The 21,560-nt window shown below is 46.8% G+C and overlaps 1 protein-coding gene across 4 annotated transcripts; it reads right to left on the bottom strand.

Annotated features, from left to right (window-relative positions):
- Positions 1-254: 254 nt before the first annotated feature.
- Positions 255-19,479, bottom strand: LOC133412521 (acetylserotonin O-methyltransferase-like). 4 transcript variants are annotated; one of them, XM_061695829.1, is made up of 9 exons: positions 19,390-19,470; positions 16,558-16,738; positions 16,172-16,301; positions 16,028-16,096; positions 15,842-15,960; positions 14,181-14,318; positions 13,314-13,436; positions 1,352-1,554; positions 255-1,274 (listed from the first exon to the last, which is right to left on the bottom strand). In XM_061695829.1, exons 1-9 carry the CDS (start codon positions 19,468-19,470, stop codon positions 1,128-1,130), a joined length of 1,191 nt encoding a protein of 396 aa, XP_061551813.1. In that variant the 3' UTR covers positions 255-1,127. The 4 variants fall into 4 exon arrangements, with proteins under 4 accessions (XP_061551813.1, XP_061551816.1, XP_061551815.1 ...); XM_061695832.1 differs by lacking the exon at positions 16,558-16,738 and having other exon boundaries at positions 19,390-19,479; XM_061695831.1 differs by lacking the exon at positions 14,181-14,318.
- Positions 19,480-21,560: the final 2,081 nt, after the last annotated feature.

Genomic DNA, 21,560 nt, shown 5'->3' with positions numbered 1-21,560 from the left:
TCTCTCTTTTTTAAATAATCTTCCATCACCTTATCTAACTCAGTTCCGCTCTCCTTAAAATATAATCCTCATAAATTACAAATAATAGTAATTACACAGTGGTGGTGGAAAAAGGCATGTTGATTACAAAAAGTTGGTGTAAAGTAGCATTTTACTTTACACAATACTAGAAAGAGCTCAAGCCCACACACCATAAATAAACTATAATCACCAGAAATGAAAAAAGATTTACAATAAATGCATAAAGTGGTGTCTAAGGGTATACAGCATTTAATGACCAAAAAGTAGGAAGAAAACATTTTTGCCCTACATTGATCTTAGTCCCGGTCACTGTAAAATATAGTCATAATTATATGAATATGAATAAGAATATGAATAATAATTGTATAAAGTGGTGGAAAATGACATTAAGGAAAAAGAAAGAGAAACATAGGTTACTGCAAGGTGCTTAGTCTGACTCAGCATAAAATATAATAAACATAACCACCTAATTAAAAAATAGTTTCATATGGCAGTTGAAAAAAGCATTTACAACAATTAAAATGACTTAATTACAGAGTGCTAGAAGAGGCTCAGTCCCGCTCACCATGAAGATGTAGACGGAACATTGAAAAAGGGGCAAGAAGTAGAAATATGTATTTTGTAATTCATACAGAGTGGCAATCGGAGGTGTAAATAGGTGCATCACATGGCCAGTGGCGTAATCCTCGGTGACAATGTCGTCGTTTACGCTCGGACGAACACTGCAGGGCCTCAGCACGTGCACCAGAGGGGGCTGGTTTGCGTTTAATAGACTTTGTCATCATGTTGGGAATCAATCGGTGCCGGTTACGTCCAGGTGCTGGCGCTCTGGAATGCGAAGTTGGCGCTCTTCTGCAGTAAGTGCTTGGCGAGAGCGACTCAAGCAATTTCTGCCACCGGTGGCATCTCGCGGGCCAGTGCACCGGTGCATCCTGGGAGATTAAGATCACATATCCTAAAACACCGAATTGCTAACGAATCCCCCCCAAATGTAACAGCTACGCATATACTGAGCGATGTTACAATCATCTTTTATCGATATTTAGCACTCATGTATTGATACTGTATCATAAGATCAAGTGATTTATGTAGCTCTGGCTTGGCTGTTAGCTTTTAGCATGCGTCACTTGCTTCGACATCTCCCCCCGGTGGCCGTATGTCTTCCCACGATGTTCCGGAAGCCGGCGAGGCTGAAGGCCAGCCCTCACTACGGAGGAGTTCGTCAGACCAACATCAGCATCTCCTCGTCGGACCTGCCAAACAAACGCGGACGTCGTGGAAAAACAGAAGAAGTCTGAATGTTCTCCGGTAGACGGCTTCATTGGAAGACCTCCTCAGGTGGGATGCCGAAGGTCTTCTGGTTCTGATTCCTGCCCTCCCTGTGAGAAGGTGCAGGACGCACGTCATGTTCAGATGACCTGACGGCGTCCACCATGTTGTCTCGCAGCGGGTCGACGATCCGCGACTGGTAGAGCGCCATGTCGTGCAGCGAAGCCACGTACGCGCCGGCCACGTCGGTTCTGCTGTAAAGAGCTGAGGGGGGAGAAAAGATGCCAGAACAATTTCAGGTCTATAAAACTCGAGGCCAAATTGTTGGGACTTTTTCCAAGAGCAAATTTCAGATCATGGACATGGTGGTGGACGAAGTGGTCGTGGTGCTATACTAGGCAAGCAGGAGACAGAAATCCAAGGAGGCTACTCCGGACTTTCTGTCACCAACTTTCGCAAATCCGCTCAGTTTTTTCCCCGAGTTACTCACCGGAGCGGCGTCCGCGGTTTTCGGCGCACGGAGACGGAAGCGGCGCCACAGAGGGAAGCGAGCCGGCATTCAGGTGAAACTCCGCGAGAGAGGACACAGATCGGCGTTCCCGTCGATCCACCTCGCGAATGTACGCTCCCTACCCAACAAAACGGACGAGCTTCATCTTCTGTTAAAGACCAGTAAAGACTTCGGACGTTCCGCGGCCATGTGCTTCACGGAGACCAGGCTTTGCGACGCCGTACCCGATGGCGCCGTCACGCTTCCCTGCTTCCACATTCATCGAGCGGACCGCGACCCGGAATCATCGGGGAAAACACATGGCGGCGGGATATGCCTCCATATCAATGAAAAATGGTGTACGGACGTCACGGTGCTCAGCACACACTGCGGCCCGCATTTGGAGTCGCTATTTTTAAACTGTAAACCATTCTACTCGCCACGTGAGTTCGCATCATTCATACTGGCTGGAGTCTACATTCCGCCTCAAGCTCACACGAACGCCGCATTGGAAACGCTCGCCGAACAAGTTAATGAAATTGAAAAAAAACACCCGGACTCACCCCTCATTATTCTCGGGGACTTTAACAAAGCTAAACTCAACCACGAACTCCCTAAATACAAGCGGCACATCGACGGTCCTACCAGGGAAAATAATACTTTAGACCACTGCTACACGACGGTAAAAAACGCATACCGTGCTATACCTCGTGCAGCCCTGGGCTCGTCTGATCACTGCTTAATTCACTTAATACCGACGTACAGGTGAGAACTTAACTGTGCGAAGCCTACAGTGAAAACAGTCAAAAAGTGGACCAATGAAGCAAAGATGGAACTTCAAAGCTGTTTAGACTGCACAGACTGGAGTGTCTTTGAAAATTCAGCCGGCAGCCTGGATGAATATACGGACACTGTCACATCCTATATCGGTTTCTGTGAAGAGGTTTGTGTACCAACAAAATCATTTCGGACATTCAACAACAACAAGCCGTGGTTCACTGCTAAACTTAAGCAGCTTCGCCAAGCTAAGGAAGACGCATATCAGAGCGGGGACAGGGCCCTGTATAATCGAGCTAGAAACCAGCTGACTAAAGAAATGAACATTGCAAAGAGGATCTATGCAGCAAAGTTGGAAAAACAGTTTAGCGCGAACGACTCAAAAACAGTCTGGCATGCATTCCAATCGCTGACTAATTACAAGCGACGATCCCCCCAAGCTGAGAACAATAGCACACTAGCCAACGACTTGAATACCTTCTATTGCAGATTTGAAAAGGACAGTTTCACTCCACACACCCACCCGGCCGCACCCGCGACCACAACCACACCTCTGACTTCTGCGTTAACCATCCATGAACAGGATGTGAGACGCATCTTCAAACAACAGAAGATTAACAAAGCGACAGGACCGGACCATGTGTCCCCATCCCGCCTCAAAGTCTGCGCGGACCAGCTCGCTCCAGTCTTCACTCAGATCTTCAATAGATCTCTGGACCTGTGCGAAGTTCCATCCTGTTTCAAACGCTCCACCGTCATTCCAGTCCCCAAGAAACCTGCAATCTCGGGTTCTGAATGACTACAGGCCTGTCGCTTTGACATCTGTGGTCATGAAGTCCTTTGAACGTCTCGTGCTGGACCACCTCAAGAGTGTCACAGGTCCCCCGCTGGACCCCCTGCAGTTTGCCTACCGAGCGAACAGGTCTGCGGATGATGTAGTCAACATGGGACTGCACTTCATCCTAGAACACCTCGACAGTGCAGGGACCTACGCGAGGATCCTGTTCGTGGACTTCAGCTCAGCGTTCAACACCATCATCCCTGAACTCCTTTCAACCAAGCTTCTCCAGCTCAGCGTCTCGCCTGCCATCTGCCAGTGGATTTACAGCTTTCTGACGGGCAGGACACAGCAGGTCAGGCTGGGGGAGGCCACCTCATCCACACGCAGCATCAGCACTGGGGCGCCCCAAGGTTGTGTCCTCTCTCCGCTGCTCTTCTCTCTCTACACGAACGACCGCACCTCAGCGAACCCCACTGTCAAGCTCCTGAAGTTTGCAGATGACACCGCTGTCATCGGCCTCATCAAGGACGGCGACGAGTCTGCATATCGACAGGAAGCGGAGCGGCCGGAGCTGCGGTGCGGCCGACGCGACCTGGAGCTGAACACGCTCGAGACTGTAGAGATGATCGTGGACTTCAGGAGGCATCCTTCGCCGCGGCTGCCCCTCACGTTGTCCAGCTGCCTTGTGTCAACCGTCGAGACCTTCGAGTTCCTGGGAATTACAATCTCTCAGGACCTGAAGTGGGCGACCGACATCAACTCCGTCCTCAAAAAGGCCCAGCAGAGGATGTACTTCCTGCGGCATCTGAGAAAGCACGGCCTGCCATCGGAGCTGCTGAGACGGTTCTACACAGCGGTCATCGAATCGGTCCTGTGTTCTTCCATCACAGTCTGGTTCGGTGCCGCTACAAAAAAGGACAAACTCCGACTGCGGCGGACAATCAAAACTGCTGAAAGGATTGTCGGTACCCCCCTACCCACCATTGAGGACTTGCACGCTGCCAGAACTAAGACAAGGGCGTGCAAAATCCTCTCGGACCGTCTGCACCCCGGTCACCGGCTCTTCCGGCTCCTTCCCTCAGGTCGGCGCTACCGATCAACGCAAACTAGAACTAGTAGACATTCCGACAGCTTCTTCCCTCTTGCGATCAACTTCTTAAACACCTAACCTATAATTCCATGACAACAAGCTGGAAAGTTTTTGACTTGAGTTGGTTGTCACATTTGTGTGGGGCCAACGATGTATGACCCGTGCACTCGCTGTCGTTGTCTCGCCACGCTGCACTATTTGCATATACTGGCCACTCGTGCCATAGTAGCATCTGCTCCATTTGCACACCGATTGAGGAGTATCTGTAACATTTGCACAACCGACATTGTCCCAGATGATCGCACTACTCGTCACTTTATACCGCATACACTCCTCGAAGTCTCGGCGCCCTTTGCACAATGGTCATTGCACCGGACTATCGCGATATGAGTCGTTCGAACTGCTCTTAGTCCGAGAGGACTCTGCATCTTTTTGCACAATTGTTTTTTGTCAATGTCTTTATGTCTCCGAAGTGTTCTGTGTCAATTGACTGTCTGTTGTCGTACTAGAGCGGCTCCAACTACCGGAGACAAATTCCTTGTGTGTTTTGGACATACTTGGCAAATAAAGATGATTCTGATTCTGATTTTAAAAACCACGACAAGGTTGAACAGTAAAAGAGAATTAGAATTTTCTTTGGAATACATTTGACAATCCAAAATGCTTTGGAAATACAACAGCAAACATCTCAGGCGGAGTGCCTACGTCACGCCGCCGCCAAGGTTGCGGTCATAGCGACACATGAGTTGAAGCTAGTTGTGGGTTTACCAAGCGCTTCTCCTCATGATCGCGTTCACGAAGCTGAAGAATGGCAGATCGGAGGTGGTCTCGACGGAAAATCCAGAGTCCGGCCGGTCCGAGACCCAGACCTTTGGGAGTCCAGTCCGAGGGGAGACCGAGACCTTCGAAAGACCGGTGGTGTGTCAAAACGAGCTTCTCGTCGAACCGCACCGGGCGCACGTGCAGGCTGAGGTCCCGTCGGTTCCTGCCAGTGACCTTGCTTGTCGAGACGAGCTAACCGTGGAATGCTGCGGTTAATTCAGAACAAACAAAAGTTGCTCTCGGCGTTGACGCCACTGTTGTCAAGTCCAGTGATTTATTCGAGATGCGCGCCTCACGACGCTTATGTCACTGTTGTACATTTACGCGTGGCATTCTCGATGTTGTTTTCGTTATCCAAATCGAATGTTAATATTTGTTGAAACTGTATTGTTTTGATCCAAATACAGCAGTCGAGGCTTATTTTGGACGGTTCCGGTGGACAAAGCGCATGCTCCGAAACGTCGGAAGTGCGGTTTGACAAAGCCGCGTGATTCGACAGAACACCGGTCTCGAGTGTTACAAGACTACTACTTCAAGTAGGAATAGTAGCACCCGTATAGTAGTGGTTGTTACGTGTGGCCGTGAGCGTTCACCTGCACTTCCTCTGGCCACCATTAGGGGCGCTGCTTGTTCTTGTTGCAGCACCTGCGAGTGAGCAATTATCACCCAGGTGGAGAAGTTAAGGAAGTGCCATGGCACGGCACATGGTGCCAAGTTTGCGGTGATGCCGATTCCGATTTTGTTTTGTAAAAGTAGCATGACAAAGGGTTTCTGGCTTAAAGCATTTGACCCCACGCCTTTTGTCTCTAGCGTCTTTTAATATGTTTCAGTCTCCTAACGAGCCAAGGAGGCCGTAACATATTTGGCGACGGCTCGGTTTGTTTACTGCTGGAGCGCGATGAGTATTTGGGTGGCCGTTCTCACAGTACATGCCGACTGCATCGTTGGCTGATTGATGCTTTTTCTGTTTTTGCGTCCGAATGCGCTGTGACGATATTCCAAACAATTTTTTCTTGCCAAAAGATGCACAATCTGGCATGTTGATGAGTGATTAGTGGGACACTTTGTTCGCTTTGCTATGTAAATTCAAGTATTCGCTGCACATTGTACAGGTTTCCCTTTGGACTGCTTTATTTATTCATACTTTGTTTTAACCTTTGGTCCTCGATTTGCTCAGTAATCAGAGGTTTAGTGTTCTTCAAAATGTAGTTTGATGTTGCGAACTTTGTGGCTCACCCTGGCATAAACACCATCGCTATACAAAAGAGCATTTCATTTCCAGCGCAGGTGGTTTTTATATCCCTTCGTCTAATGTAAACAACAACAAAGCTGTGTGAGGGCTCCTAAAACCAAAACTAAAAAGAGAAATGGCTGGATGAGGACAATCCGCAAAACCAGTCTGACTTTGGAAGTAACTTTCACTTTAAACTGTGAACTGGCAAAGCAGAACATGTCGCCAAGTCAAACAAGTGTGGGAAACCTGCTCGGTCGAAGATGCCAAAAGTGGCACATTCAGTCCGCTTGACGGCCTCCGCCCGGTTCTGCTCTTCGAGCACGTTGCGGTGGGCCCTTATGGGGTGGAGAGAAAAGGAACGATCGAGACCTCATTGTGTTCATGTTCAAACACTACCTGGACCGAGAGCCCGTCCCGCTGGCGCTTGTTGCCGAAGAGAGGAAGGCAGTTTTGCCGAAATCCTCGACGAGGTGCGCGGAGGGAAGGCGCCGTCCGGCGCCATCGTCGTCACGGACCATCTGCTGCAGTTGTTCGGGGACGACGATTAAGAAATTCAGAGGCGCCGGTTCACATCGGGGTCCAATGAATCAATCGAGTCTCACCTTTGTCTATTTGCAGATGCGCCCACTAAGACCCACGCATTTCATCACAATATCCACTCAGTGTGAACATTTTTCAAATAAAATGATAGGACACAAGATGGGGGCAGAAAAGTGGTGTAGAAAAAGCCTTTATTACCAAAGAATGGAAATAAATGACTTATTACACAGTACTACAAAGAGCTGAGTCCCACTCATCATAAACTCAAATCACTCAATTAAAAAATGATCATGTAAAGGTACATTTAACATTTACACAGTACTACATGGAGCTTTGTCCCACACACCCTCAAATATCACTCGTAATAATAATTGTATGAAGTGGTGTAAGATGGCACATATATGACCCAAAAGTAAGGTGAAAATAGCTCAGTCCCATTTATCATAAAATATAATAACCATCAAACACATGATATCACAAACAAAAGGTCATTATTACATAGTACTACAAGGGGCTCGGTCTCAGTCACTATAAATAAATGCTAACTGTAACATCAGCATAGAAAAAAAGATTTCTTCATGTTCTTTTTCTGCAGATGAAACATTGAACATGACGACTATTATTGACGTACAAGTCGTCATCGGGGCACTCGTGCAAAGGGTAGGCTACTTTAAAATGAGCATAAATGTGCGGTCATGTATTGATTGAGAGGACGTTGCTGAATCGATTGGGCCGCAGAAGCCTGCAGATGCCATTGACTTTGTTCAGGCGATGTCCCGTTTGCGTTCTCCAGCTGATGAATCGCATCCCGAGTCACCTGCGGGCTTCAGCAATGTCCTCTCAATACATTACAATAAATATAAGTTTCTCCTGTAATTGCTATTAGCCAAACCCTGTAGTAACATTTGGAGACTATTGCGTGCCGTTCGTAACGTTGGGGTTGGTGTATAATCTGTATTTTCTCCTCACGGCACTGCACAGCCCACATAGCATCTCCTGCGTTCTTCCTATTTGAGAGCCAAGATGGCGTCGTAGGTCTTGCCCGTGCGGCACGCTTGCACGTCGCGGAAGCCGCTCTGCCGGAGCACGCGGGCGTACTGGGAGGGCGGACGCTCGCGGCCCTCCGTCTGCACCAGCATGCTGAGCGAGAAGAGCTGCGCCTGGACGGGCCCGCGCCGGCTCTCCAGCAGCGTGGCCTCCACGAGCAGAACGCCGCCGCCTGACGCAACAAGCGTTGAACAAAATACGCACGACGACGGTCGTGATACGATACAACACGATACATGACGTCATGCCAATCAGCGATGCCGCGTGTTCATCCAATATGGCCACTTTTTGAGTAACAAGTAATCGTAACGCGTTACTCAGTCGTCAGATTCCCGTTTGTTATTCGAGACGCTTTGCGTTACTACTGAGGCTATCGTGAGTTGCTTGTTTATTTCCACATAAGGAACGGAGTTACGCTGTACTAGTTAGCAGTCACGTTAAGCGCGGAATGCATCGTGGGTCGATTTTTCGTGAGCTTCTACGAAATCAAGTCTGGATCGCTACGCGGCCACTTTGGGTCAGTCCAGCTCAGCAGTCTTGGTGTTCCTCTCCCAATGACCTCGAGGACACTAGCGTTCCTTCGCAATTGCGCTAATTTGCCGCGCTGCTTTGTGTACGGCACTTTCTCTACTTTATTTTGCCTCCGTCGCCAAGGCGATTAGACGGTTCCTCTTTGTTTCGTACGTGGCTTAAGCGCAACTATAATGTGGTCATGTTGCTGTCAGTTAAGAGTCTGGAGAGAAGTGCACTCGAGAATGGTGCGCTGATTGACATGTTTAAGTCGTTATTTGGCACATCAAATTTGCACAAAGTAGCTCATTTTCTGAAATTGTAAAGATTTATGTTATTGGTTCATGTTGATGTCATTCTGCAACTTGTGCAGAGCGCATTGCGGATAAGTCATATAACACTCACACGAATATCCCTTGGCAGCTGCCAAATATAACGAATAAAGTACCACGTAATGTAGCATAGTTATGTTTTTACAATCAAGTAATATTGTGCGACTAAGTTATTTTTTTCAAGCTAAGCAATAAGGTAGGTAACCTCATAGAAAAACCAACGGCCTGCGGGAGAAGCAAATGAAAATGAAGTGCCCGACGAGGGCCGCACAAAGCGAGCTGCGCCCTTTGTTTTGCGCGTTCTCGCAGCACATACGCAATGAACGGGTTCGTGGGCGGCATGCTGCATCCCGCTCAGTGCGCCGTCAAAAGGCCTCGAGTTTTCCCAACAGCAACACCAAACAAGAGCAACCATCACAAAGGGCTTTTTGAAGGGTCAATCAACTCAAGAGCGGCGCGCAAATGGCTTTGTCTCGGATGCAGAGTGAACGTGGACTTTTCACACGGCGTTTTCCGTGCGGTCTGTTCCGCACAAAGTGAGCCAGGTAATAGATTAATTGAATAATATGAAGACAAAAATGTCACTTGACAAGACCCGCCTGAGGGAAACAACCGCCAAAGGAAAATGAAAGCAATGCTCCACCTTAACGAGGGCTGTACTAAGTGAGTGTCTGTTACTCGCAGCCGGGAGGCAACGTATAAAGCGCCGCAGCGGGACGGACATCGCTCACCCGACAGCGGACTCGACTCAGCACGGTGAGTACCTTCTTCATCTTGAGGGCTTTTGATCATTGAACTTTTGACATTGTAACTGCATTGAAGAGAAAACGTCTTCCTGAAAAGCAGTTTGTGAGTTGGTTCTCTAGCTGGCAGTAGCGATGTTCAGATTAAGCATCAACACTTGAGTACATATGCCGACGCTTCCGAATGATTCGTTTACTCTGTGACGACATCTCGGGGTCAAAATGTAGAATCGCTCTACTCCGCCTGTGGCAACACACCCTCGCACAACTGTTGATTCTACGTGAGCGGACGACCCTTTGTGTGTCTGTACGAGCTATGCAACAGTGAATTTCTCCATTGTGAAATGAATCAAATCTTATTGAGACGATTGATTCTTCCAAGACAAACCTTATTGGGAGTGATGAGGTCAAGAAAACTCGTTCTAATCTCTCTTTTTTGCGGGTTGCATCGTCGAGCGCCAAATGCTCGCAAGTACAGCCAGCCGAACCGACGACACCAGATGTGAGATGTGCGGGGGCTCCTTTTACGGTTCAAATGACCCGCGGTCTGCCCCAAAGCAGCGAAGCGCGTCCTGAACAGTCACGCGGCGCGGCGCTTCAGGACGGTTCGAGCGTCATGGCTGACGTCGGCCAACCACACTCGGCTTTGCGGCTGCGCCGATTACTCGACACGCTCTTCGAAGTCACTGTTGATTCCGCCCACCGCGAGCTGGCAGCCAGCCCAGCCCTCCTTTCATTTTCTCCTGACGAACATCCGATGTTCCCTCTCGATGTCTTACAGGACGTCGTCTGACACAATGGCGACTTTCAAGGCGGCCGCCCTTGTCCTTTTACTGCTTGGTAAGTCATCAAAGTCTCAACGCAAAGAAAGCGACACTGACGTCTAACTAAACTGCATCGACACAGGAGCCGTCAGCCCGCCTTCTGGTCGGGCGCAGCAAACTCTGCCTGCGCCAGAGCCGACTGGACCACTTCCAGCATCGGGCACCAATAATGATGTGGTAACCCCGTACAGAAGTACTGGCGACCACATTCACACCACCTACACTCCCACTCACACCATCCACTCTGACACCACCGACGCTCCCACCACCTACTCTGACACCACCGACACTCCCACCACCTACCCTGACACCACCTACACTCCCAGTCACGCCACCCACTCTGACACCACCTACACCACCTACCCTGACACCACCTACACTCCCACTCACGCCACCCACTCTGACACCACCTACACCACCTACCCTGACACCACCTACACTCCCACTCACGCCACCCACTCTGACACCACCTACACCACCTACCCTGACACCACCTACACTCCCACTCACGCCACCCACTCTGACACCACCTACACCACCTACCCTGACACCACCTACACTCCCACTCACGCCACCCACTCTGACACCACCTACACCACCTACCCTGACACCACCTAGACCCACGACTACTTTGATCACTACGACCACTAGGTTTGTTTGGATAAAGGCAACGCACTTATTGTTAAGCTTCACCTTGGAAAACATGCTGCCATTAAGAGTCGAGGCGCGGACGTGATTATTCAGTTTCTGGTACGAGATCCCCTCGATAATCACGATGAGCCGCGATGAGCTGAATATCCGCTTATTTGTTGGACTGCACCTGAAATCTCGTCTGTGCTGAATTACTCTCTGTTGTGCTGCTGGAGTCGGGGGAGCAAAAAACATGTTAAATTTGGGTGTGTTGATTGTGCTGCATGTGTTGCTGTGGATTAAATGCAAGATGAAGGTCTGCAGAAGCTTGACAAGAGTTCGTCTCGTCTTTATTTCAGAAAGAGGTTTCCATCGTGCGGCACGGTGGAGACTGGTTAGAGCGTCCGCCTCACAGCTCTGAGGACCGGGGTTCGATCCCCGGCCCCGCCCGTGTGGAGTTTGCACGTTCTCCCCGTGCCTGCGTGGCTTTTCTCCGGGCGCTCCGCTTTCCTCTCACATCCCCAAAAAAACATGCGTGCTAGGTTAATTGAAGACTCTAAAATTGCCCGTAGGTGTGACTGTGAGTGCGAATGGTTGTTTGTTTACATGTGCCCTGCGATTGGCCGGCAACCAGTTGAGGGGGTAACCCCGCCTCCTGCCCGATGACAGCTGGGATAGGCTCCGGCGCACCCGTGACCCGCGTGAGGAGAAGAAATGGATGGATGGAGGGTTTCCATCCTCCATCCATCCATCCTTTGACTTGGTTATAGGCAGTGTTGCCACAGTGACCTAGAAAAAGTAACTTAGTTACTTGATGGATGACTTGATTGTAACAGTAACTACGTCAGATTACAAGGTACTTTATTAATTGCATTCGGCAGCTGCTGAGTGGCAGTAATTTCACTTTTCCACAGTGCCAAAGTGCAATAGCTTAATTGTACTCCACACAAGCTCCACAATGACATCAACATGAACCCATAACTTAAATATTAGTGCATATCTTGAAACTACACGAAGTGAGCTACTGTGTGCAGTCTTAAATGTGTAAATAAGATCACCATTCTCAAGTACACTTCTCTGCAGACGTTATAGTTGGGCTTCAGGCACGTACGAAACGAACAACAGGAACCGTCAAATCGTCCTTGGCGACGGAGCCGAAATAAAGTAGAGAAACTGCCGTACACCAAGCAGCGCGGCAAATGAGCACAACTGAATGGATTTTAGTTCATGAAACCCTGACTGTGGATCGTACGATAAACAATATAAACATGCTTTATTTTATAACTTTATTGAAGCTTCTTTGCTAGCCAAAACCGCCTTTGTTTGCCTTCGATAACTCATTCTCGCCTCAATAGTAACACACAGTGACTTGAATGAGTAATTTGAATCTGATTATCAGGCAGATTCAATTGGCCAAGTCAATCACCGGACCTTAACCCAATAGAGCATGCATTTTAGGTCTTAAAGAGGAGACTGAAGGGAGAAACGAGAACTGAAAGTGGCTGCAGTAAAGGCCTGGAAAAGCATTTGAAATGAAGAATGCAGCAGTGTGGTGGAGTCAATGGGTCGCAGGCTTGATGCAGTTATTGAAGTAAGCGTTATGCCACCAAATATTAAATGTTACTCACGTTACATTCATTTAATCATGTCTGTTCCACTACTTTTGCTCACATGAAAAGCGGGTGGCTTCAAACAAAAGGTGCCTTGTCCTGAGTTGTTTTACACATCTGGATGTAAACACCATGAAATAAAAGCTTTTATTAATTCTGAACTTTTGTCCTATATTCACCTTTTGATCTGAAGCCCAAATGTCTTCAGTATACAACAAAAACAAAGCAATTGACCTTGCCTTTCCAATACTTATGGAGGGGGCTGTCGATGTGATTTATGAGCTGGAAAATGCAATCGGCACACAGCCTGAAGCCTCACACAGTTCTATTAGAAATTGGAGAACAATAAATCACATCTACTGTCATCTGCAGGCTTTTACAGGCACCATTAATTTAGGTATGTCATCTGAATAAATTAGAATAAATATATTCTTATTTCTTGAGATGGACCTGTATGGGACAATACGATGCACCAATGATAAATAGGACACAAGATGGAACAATATAAAGAGATGCATTCTCATACGATACGATGCAGTCCAACCAATACGATGCAATACGAAACGGTACGGAACGATACGACAAGGCCTTACCTGGTTCGCAGACGTCGCAGATCCTCTTGAGGAGCGTCACACATTTGTCTTCAGACCAGTCATGGAGGATGCGAGCCAGGACGTACAAGTCGGCGACAGGAAGTTCACCGTGGAAAAAATCTCCTGAAAGGGCAAGAAGTAGAAATATGTATTTTATTATTAATACAGAGTGGCAATGTGAGGTGTCAATACATGCATCACACGGTCAGTAGCATGAGTTGTTGGTCATTGTTGGTCGCTCGTCACTTTAAACCGCATCCACTCCTTGAAGTCTCAGCGCCCTTTGCACAATGGTCATTGCACCGGACTATTGCAATATGAGTCGTTCGAACTGCTCTAAGTGCTAGAGGACTCTGCATCTTTTTGCACAATTGTTTTTTGTCAATGTCTTTATGTCCCCAAAGTGTTCTGTCAATTGACCGTCTGTTGTACTAGAGCGGCTCCAACTACCGGAGACAAATTCCTTGTGTGTTTTGGACATACTTGGAAAATAAAGATGATTCTGATTCTGATGATGTCGTCGATTAAGGTCAGGCGAACACAGCAGAGTCTCAGCAGCGCCAGCAGAGGGTGCCGTTTTGATTTTCCTAATACACTGCACCCTCGCTATCGGGATGGGATGGGGACCGGGCTGGAATTTTGTATTCATATAATTAAAAAAAATAATAAAAAATTAATCCCAGAAGTCTTGAATAAGTGGGGATAAACGGCCAGTAAGCGTTTTCGGGGTTGGTTTCCCCCAACAAAAGAAAAAAACAAAAAGGAAAAAAAAAAAAAATACGGCGAATTGTGAGTATCCAGAGGTCCGCTGTATTTGTAATTAATAGGTGCCAGGTACTTCCAGGTGGTAGAAAAGCGATCGCCTACCGCTCTGGAATGTGAAGGTGTCGTCCGCCCGCAGGAAGCGCTTCGTGGCCATTTCCACCACCGCCGGCATGTCGAAAACGGTGACGGACGAAGAGGGGTACGCCTTCGCTATCTCGCGGGCCAGCGCGCCGGTGCATCCTGGCGGGTCGGGACCAGCAAGGCTATACGAGTTAGCCGCAATATCGCACATCCTAAAGCAACACTGATTGTTAACGGAGCCCCTAAAAATAAAACCTCAACGCACACGAACAAAATATATTTTACATTTTACCAATGATATCACAATACAGTGATCGACAACCGTAATCCATCAATACAATCGAAGGAAGGCAGCAATGTATTGATATTTGACGTACGTCTACTGTATCGTGTACAATAAAATGAAACGATGCATCACCATATTGATAGTTTATTCCCATGATGTTGATGCCCATGTAACAATACTGCATCATAAGACAAAGCAAAATAATGCGTCACAGTATCGATATTTTATCCCAGTCCTAGAGTGTAGTGTACAAGTGCCTCTCTGCACACTCGCGCAAAACCGGGATCGGCGGCTAGCTGTTATCATGCTAAGTAAACCTTTACGATTGGGATAATTTCATACTAGCGGGAGGGAACATTATACATCATGCTACTGATATAGTATACGTCAGGGAAAACAGTTTAGCTGTAAGCTGTTCGCATGCTAAGTATATCACGTTAACATTTGAGGCTTGTGTATTGTTACAGTGTTGGAAGTGAAAATGATACGATATATCACAAGACCAATATAGTGTAATGTACGTTTCTGCGCCCACGCAAAACGGGGCATGGCCATTGGCTGTTATCGTGCTACGTGTCTAATATCAACGTATAAATATAGTGTATGATTTATTTATGTCTGAGCACACACAAAACTAGGCTCGGCTGTTAGCAAACGTTTCTTGGAGTCATCGAGAAGCGTTTTGCACTTCTCCCGCTCTTCATTTGCAATTTGTTCAAGCTCTTGAACATTTGCAAGGCAAATTTCAGCTCCCACCAAAGATTTTCAATTAGATTGAGATCAGAACTCTTTGCTGGCCATTTTGTTCCTTTTCAACCATTCCTGTGTGCTTTTGGATACGTGCTTCGGGTCTTTGTCTTGCTGGACGAGCCATGATCTTTGCCTCAAACCAACTTTTCTTACACTAGCTAAGACATTTCGCTCTAAAATCCCTTGATCATTTTCTGATTTCATAATCCTCGCCCGTCCGTGATACAGCCAAGGCCTCCAGTACCATTTGTAGAAAGCAGCCCCACAGTATAATGGATCCTCCACCATTTTTGACTGTTGCCACAGTGTTCTTTTCCCTCATTACGCCGCCTGTAAAAACATTTTTGTGTCATCTGTCTGTCAAATATTGTTTATCATTTGCGCTTTTGTATCAAAGACAAGTTGTTTTGTTTTGCTTGATTCAATTTTTCCAGGAGATATTCCGCAGTTAGTACTTAATTCAATTTCATTGGTGCCAATAATGGTGAGCACGACTGTATACTGCACACAAAACTGGGCTTGGTTGTTCGTATATCATAACAATATTTGAAACGCTACCCTAAGACATTGTCTAGAGTACTTTATCCGTGTCCCTCATGGCTGTTCGCTTTTAGTATGCCAACGTACTGGTCGTACGTCTTCCTACCTCCGAGGTCGACGATGTTCCGGAAGCCGGCCAGGCTGAACGCCATCACCACGTCGTATCCGTCCAGCACCCAGGAGGAGTTCATCAGGCCCATGAACTTCAGCATCTCTTCGTCGGACCTGCCAAACAAACGGGTACGTGGTGTAAAAACAGAAGAAATCCGAAGGCCCTCCCGTGGAGACCCACCTGTAGACGGCTCGGAAGACCTCCTCCGGCGGGATGCCGAAGAGCTTCTGGTTCTGATTTTTGCCCTCCCTGTGAGCAGGTGCAGGATGCAGTGACAGAAAAAAAAACACCACGTCATTTTTACGCCTCAATCTTCACACCGACCTGACGGCATCCACCATGTTGTTCCACAGCGGGTAGATGATCTGCGACTGGTAGATCGCCATGTCGTGCAGCGACTTGGCGCCACCTTTGGCCAAGTACATGCTGGCCACTTCAGTGCTGCTGTAAAGAGCTGAAGCGGGACAAAAGATGCCGGGAAATGTCAGGTATTAAGAGAGAAGCCGAACATTTTCCAAGAGTAAATTCCAGATCATGGAAATGGTGGCAGATGAACTGCTAGTGGTCATAGTAGTATTAGTAGTAGTAGCGATGGTTGTTGGAGTTATAAGAATAATGGTGTTGGTGGAGGAAGTAGTAATAGTACTAGACGTGGTTTTACTATCAGTAGTGGTAGTAGTAGTAGTACTGGTGGTCGCGTTGGCGGTCACCTGTCCCGTCCTCCGCCTGCGTCTCCACGTGGAGTATCTCGATGCCCACCAGAGCGTCCAGCAGTCGCTCTGTTCCGTCCACGCTGGCGTGCAGCGCCTGCGCCACCTGCTGGGCGCTCAGGGCGCAGGGCGACGTCGTCAAGAGGTCGAAGACGCCCAGCTCACAGGCGGAGAAGATCACCTGAACGGGACAGACTTACAGACTTTCAGCTTTCATTTGAGGTTATTTACGTCCAAATCAGGTCAGCGGTGTCGGAATGATATACAGTGTCGTAAAAAGGTATTGGCCGCCTTCTCAAATTCTTAAGATTTTTGCATCGCTTCCCCACTTTGATGTTTAAGATCATCAAACGAATGTCAATATCGGGCAAATATAACCCACGTGAACTTAAAATGCTGTTTTGAAATGGTGATTTCATTTATTAAGAGAAAACAAAACTATTCAGTTACCCAGCCCTGTGTGAAAAGGTAATTACACCCTTGTTCAATCATGAATTAATTGTGGCTAATCACAACTTTTGGTTCCTTTTCACTGATCACACCCAAGCCTGATTACCTGAAAACCTGTTCAATCAAGAAATCACTTCGACAGAATCTGTCCTGACACAATCAAGTCGGACAAGAAGTTGCAACAAAATGACACAATCCAAAGAAATGCAAGAACAGTAGAGAAATAAAGTCATTGGCATCAGTCTGGAAAGAGTTACGAAAGCCATTTCTAAAGGGAGAGCCATTACCCTCACATGGAGGCCAAATGACAGGAGGCCACAAAGGAAATCAGGGCAACTTGTAAAGAACTGCAGGCCTCCCTTGCCTCAGTTACGGTCAAGAGTTCATGACACAACAATAAGGAAGCGACTTCAGGGCAAAAATGACATCCATGGCAGAGTTCCAAGGCCAAAACCACTGCTGACCAAAAAGAACAATAAAGCTTGTCACGTCAAACATGGTGGTGGTAGTTTTCTCTTCAGCACCTGGACAACTTGCTGTGATTGATGGAATCATGAATTCGGCTCTTTAACAGAAAATCCTGAAGGAGAATGTTCAGCCATCAGTTTGTGAGCTCAAGCTGAAGCGCACTCGGGTTCTGCAGCAGGATAACGATCCAAAACACACGAGCAAGTCAACTTCTGAATGACTTAAAAAAAACAAAATGAAGGTTTTGGAGTGGCCGAGTCAAAGTCCGGACTTGACTCCGATTGAAATGCAGCGGCGTGACCTTCAAAAGGCCGGCCATCCTCGAAAACCCTCCATTTTTGCTGAATTCAAACAATCCTGCAAGGAAGAGTGGGCCAAAATATCTCCACAGGCCCAGCCAGTTCTTAGGTTTAGGGGGCCATTTCTTTCGCACACAGGGCCGGCTGAATAAATAAAATCAGCATTAAAAAAAACACCATTTGAAGTTGACTTCAGTTATATTTGTCTGATATTTACATTTGTTTGATGATCTCAGAAGTGTTTCGGGCAATATTATCTGCTCAGGTTCAGCCTAATCCTTCGGAACTCTTCGGACGGCGCTTCACGGTGCGACCAAAAGCGCATTGCGAAAGCAACCAAAGAGAGACACAGAAGCGGAATGTTCCGCGATGTCATGCCAAGTCAATCACCTGACCTGAATCCGATTGAGCATGCAGTTCACTTGCCGAAGACAAAACTGAAGGGAAAATGCCCCAAGCAACAACAAGCAGGAAGTGAAGACAGTTGCAGTCGAGGCCTTAGACTCTTCACGTGTTCGCATTTTAGCAGTTGATGTGAACGAGCGCCTGGCCACGTAAAATCCTTATTGACTTGCCTTTGCACTTTTTGTACGCCTGTCGCTTGCTAAAAGTTAGCAAAGCAAATTCTAACATGTTAGCATTTTAGCAATTCTAATTCAAAATCGTGCCCGACAAGGTGAAATCCTTATCGCGCTGCATCAGTGCTCTGGTTCTTGTGATATATTAGCATATTAACCATGTTAGCATTTTAGAAATTGTCATTTTAAATAGTGCCAAACCATGTGAAAGCCGTATCAACTTGCCTTTACAACTTTGTGTGCTCAGGTTGCTTGCTATATATGTTCCATATCAAATGCTCGCATGTTAGCATTGTAGCAACTGTCATTTGAAACAACATCTGAACTCCTGGGAATGTACAATCTCAATCAACCCGCCTTAGCACTATTTGTACACAGGTTGCGAGGAGATCAATTAGCTAGCATGTTAGCATTTGAGCAATTATCATTCCAAATAGTGCCCGACAAGGTAAAATCCTTATCACCCTGCCTCAGCGCTCTTATACTCAGGTTTCTATCTTGTAATATGGTAGCATATCAACTGTTAGCATTTTAGCAATTGTCGTGAATTAGTGCCTAACCACGTACAATCCTTATCGCTTTGCCTTAGTCCTTATTGAACTCAGGCTACTTCCTATAAGTTAGCATTCCAAATGCCAGCATGTTAGCATTTGAGCAATTGTCATTTAGCGCTATTTGTCCACAGACTGCAATGATGTTGATTAGCGAGCATATTAGCATTTGAGTCATTCTCATTTGAAATGGTGCCTGAATTCTTATGAATTTGCCACATTGTTCTTTGAAATCAAGTTTGCTGCCGAATATTCACTTTAAAGCCAGATCCCGCTGTTTTAAACTGGGATGAGAGACTAACACCCAAAAATGGACTTCTACAAACTAACAACAACAAGTCAAATACACCATTAGAGCCTCGACGTTGCATTTAAAGAAACTGAACTCGACCTTCTCACATTTGTCCCAGATTATGGTCAACTATGCTACGACGGCTCTTAACGGTTTGCTCTGAATGCTGAATAAAATAAAGGTGAGAGGGTTACCTTTGACACCCTGAAACCGTTAAAGTACTCGAGCAGTTTAAACGGGTAGTCCAGCTCGCTCTGCGACAGATGTTCGGCCATCTTTGCGCCTGAAAATGAAGGATAACAAGACGGCGAAAGGCACATGAAATGCTCCCACTTGTGCTCGGAAGAGATTGGCAGCTGATTGCTGGGAGTCACTGGTAGTGGGTCGGACTCGGAAAGGTAGGGTGGAGGGGCGGAGGGGGCGGAGGGGGCTTCTCTGTCCCTGCCTGTGGGCGCACACAAATCCAGCTCGTCTTGGGCGGCAGTTTCCACAAATAGGGTAACCCTATATCGCTTGTGCTAGACATTTAAATGACTCCACTTTGATGAAGAAGAAGCGCACAAATTCGTTTACTGCTTACAATTTCCCCAAACAGCCCTCCACAAATGGTTTGAAAAGGTTTTTTTTTTTTGGGTTTTTTTTTGTTATCACATTCGAATTCACGTTTTCTCCTTTACACCCTCCTTAGGTAGACTTCAGAGTGTTGCTTGCGTTTACGCCGTCGTCACCGCTGGACGGTACCGACGAGTCTGGGCGCAGTTCCATGAATGGCCGTAGCAAAGGGGAGCGCTGTCTGCCGTACCTGCGATTTAAACTACCACAACTTGATCAAGAAGAAGAAAGCAGGCTCGTTTACTGCGTACATTTCCCAAATAAAAGCGGTTAAAACATTTTTTATTTTATTTTTTTGCCATTAGATTCTATTCATTTACTTTTGATTTATTTCAATTTCAATTATCGAAGTTCTATTCTTGTGTGAGTTTACTTAGTAAATGTCCACGAACACGATTGTTGTCTTCATTTCCTGTTTTAATAAAATTGTCAGAATATGCATACTGTTGAGCAACCTAAAAAGTTAAAATATTATGTCTCCAAAGTGTTCTGTAAATTGACTGTCTGTTGTATTAGAGCGGCTCCAACTACCGGAGACAAATTCCTTGTGTGTTTTGGACATACTTGGCAAATAAAGAGGATTCTGATTCTGATAATAATAATAATAATAATAATACTTCTGATAAAGACAAGTAAAAGTGGACGGTGCCTTTTTATTTCACACCAGGACATCGTGTCACCGGGGTAATACACAGAGAAGACAAGCGTGTCCGGCATTACGAGCGTCTCGCTTGGCTCGTTATCGCTCGGAAATGTAGGGCAGCGAGGACTTCCCAGCATGCCTTGCGCTCACCTCTTTGCCCACAAAAGGGCCTCAGGCTGACGTGACGTGTGGCGTCGCTTTGGTGTGTACGCCGCACGCTTCCCGTGGATGTGGTCTCTTGCTGTTGGGCTGTGACGTCATGTCACCGACAACGAGGCTGAGTTGACTCGTGTGCTTATTTTTAGGATTATAGTCCACAATAAGCATTCCATTTTGAAGCTGAGCCTCCTAACGCGATTTGACACGGTATAAGCTCTCACCCCCTCGGGATGTTTCTTTTTTTTTGGGGGGGGGGGGGGCTCCCAGTCGACACGCCCGCCTTCTAATTCAAGTTTTGAATCCTGATTTTATAGACTCATTGATTTCCCGCATCCCGCTTCCCGTCCCCCTTAACCCGCGGCCGCTTGAACGATCCTTTCCTCCTCGTCCGTCGAAACAATGTGCACCTCTAACCTCGCTAATCCTGAGCGCGCCCCTTTTCCTGCCGGGATGCACACAAACACAGACGGACTTTCCGGAAAGCTTGCAGTCACTTACGGACAAGGTAAAACAAACTTGAAAACACTTGGGCCGGGCTTCGATTCCCACTCGCGGGCTAAATGATTTCCGGGAATTCTTTCTGACACTTTTGCATGCCGGTGAGTCAGACTCCCGAGCTCGAGAGCGTTCCGTGGCAATTGTCCCAACCGGCTCTCCTAAATCTTGACATTTAGGAGAATTTCATCGACATGAAAATCCCCAATTAAGACCACTTTACCATATTTACCCAAATGTTGCAATGATAAAATTAATAGCAAACTAGTGTAAAACCTCCCAATGTTTTGCAGATAAAAATATTGTAAAAAAGTTGCCCATGTTAGAATAAAAGAAAAGCAAATTAAAATAAAAGATAAATCCCCCTAAAGTGGCACAGGTAAAAATAAAACCACCCTAAAATTAAAATAAAACAATTGTAAAAAAAAAAAAAAAAAAAAAACACTAAATCATCTG

Source organism: Phycodurus eques, chromosome 14, assembly GCF_024500275.1.
Source record: "Phycodurus eques isolate BA_2022a chromosome 14, UOR_Pequ_1.1, whole genome shotgun sequence".
Lineage (NCBI taxonomy): Eukaryota > Metazoa > Chordata > Actinopteri > Syngnathiformes > Syngnathidae > Phycodurus > Phycodurus eques.
The sequence above is the reverse complement of the archived record's forward strand: the minus strand, read 5'-3'. Positions and strand labels throughout refer to the sequence as shown.

Excerpts from the sequence above, each read along its gene's own strand:
- LOC133412521 (XM_061695829.1), bottom strand. The coding sequence starts at position 19,470 with ATGGCCGAACATCTGTCGCAGAGCGAGCTGGACTACCCGTTTAAACTG. Across the intron at positions 16,739-19,389 it reads ACGGTTTCAGGGTGTCAAAG|GTGATCTTCTCCGCCTGTGA; the intron begins GTAACCCTCTCA and ends TGTCCCGTTCAG. Across the intron at positions 13,437-14,180 it reads CACCTTCACATTCCAGAGCG|GAGATTTTTTCCACGGTGAA; the intron begins GTAGGCGATCGC and ends TTGCCCTTTCAG.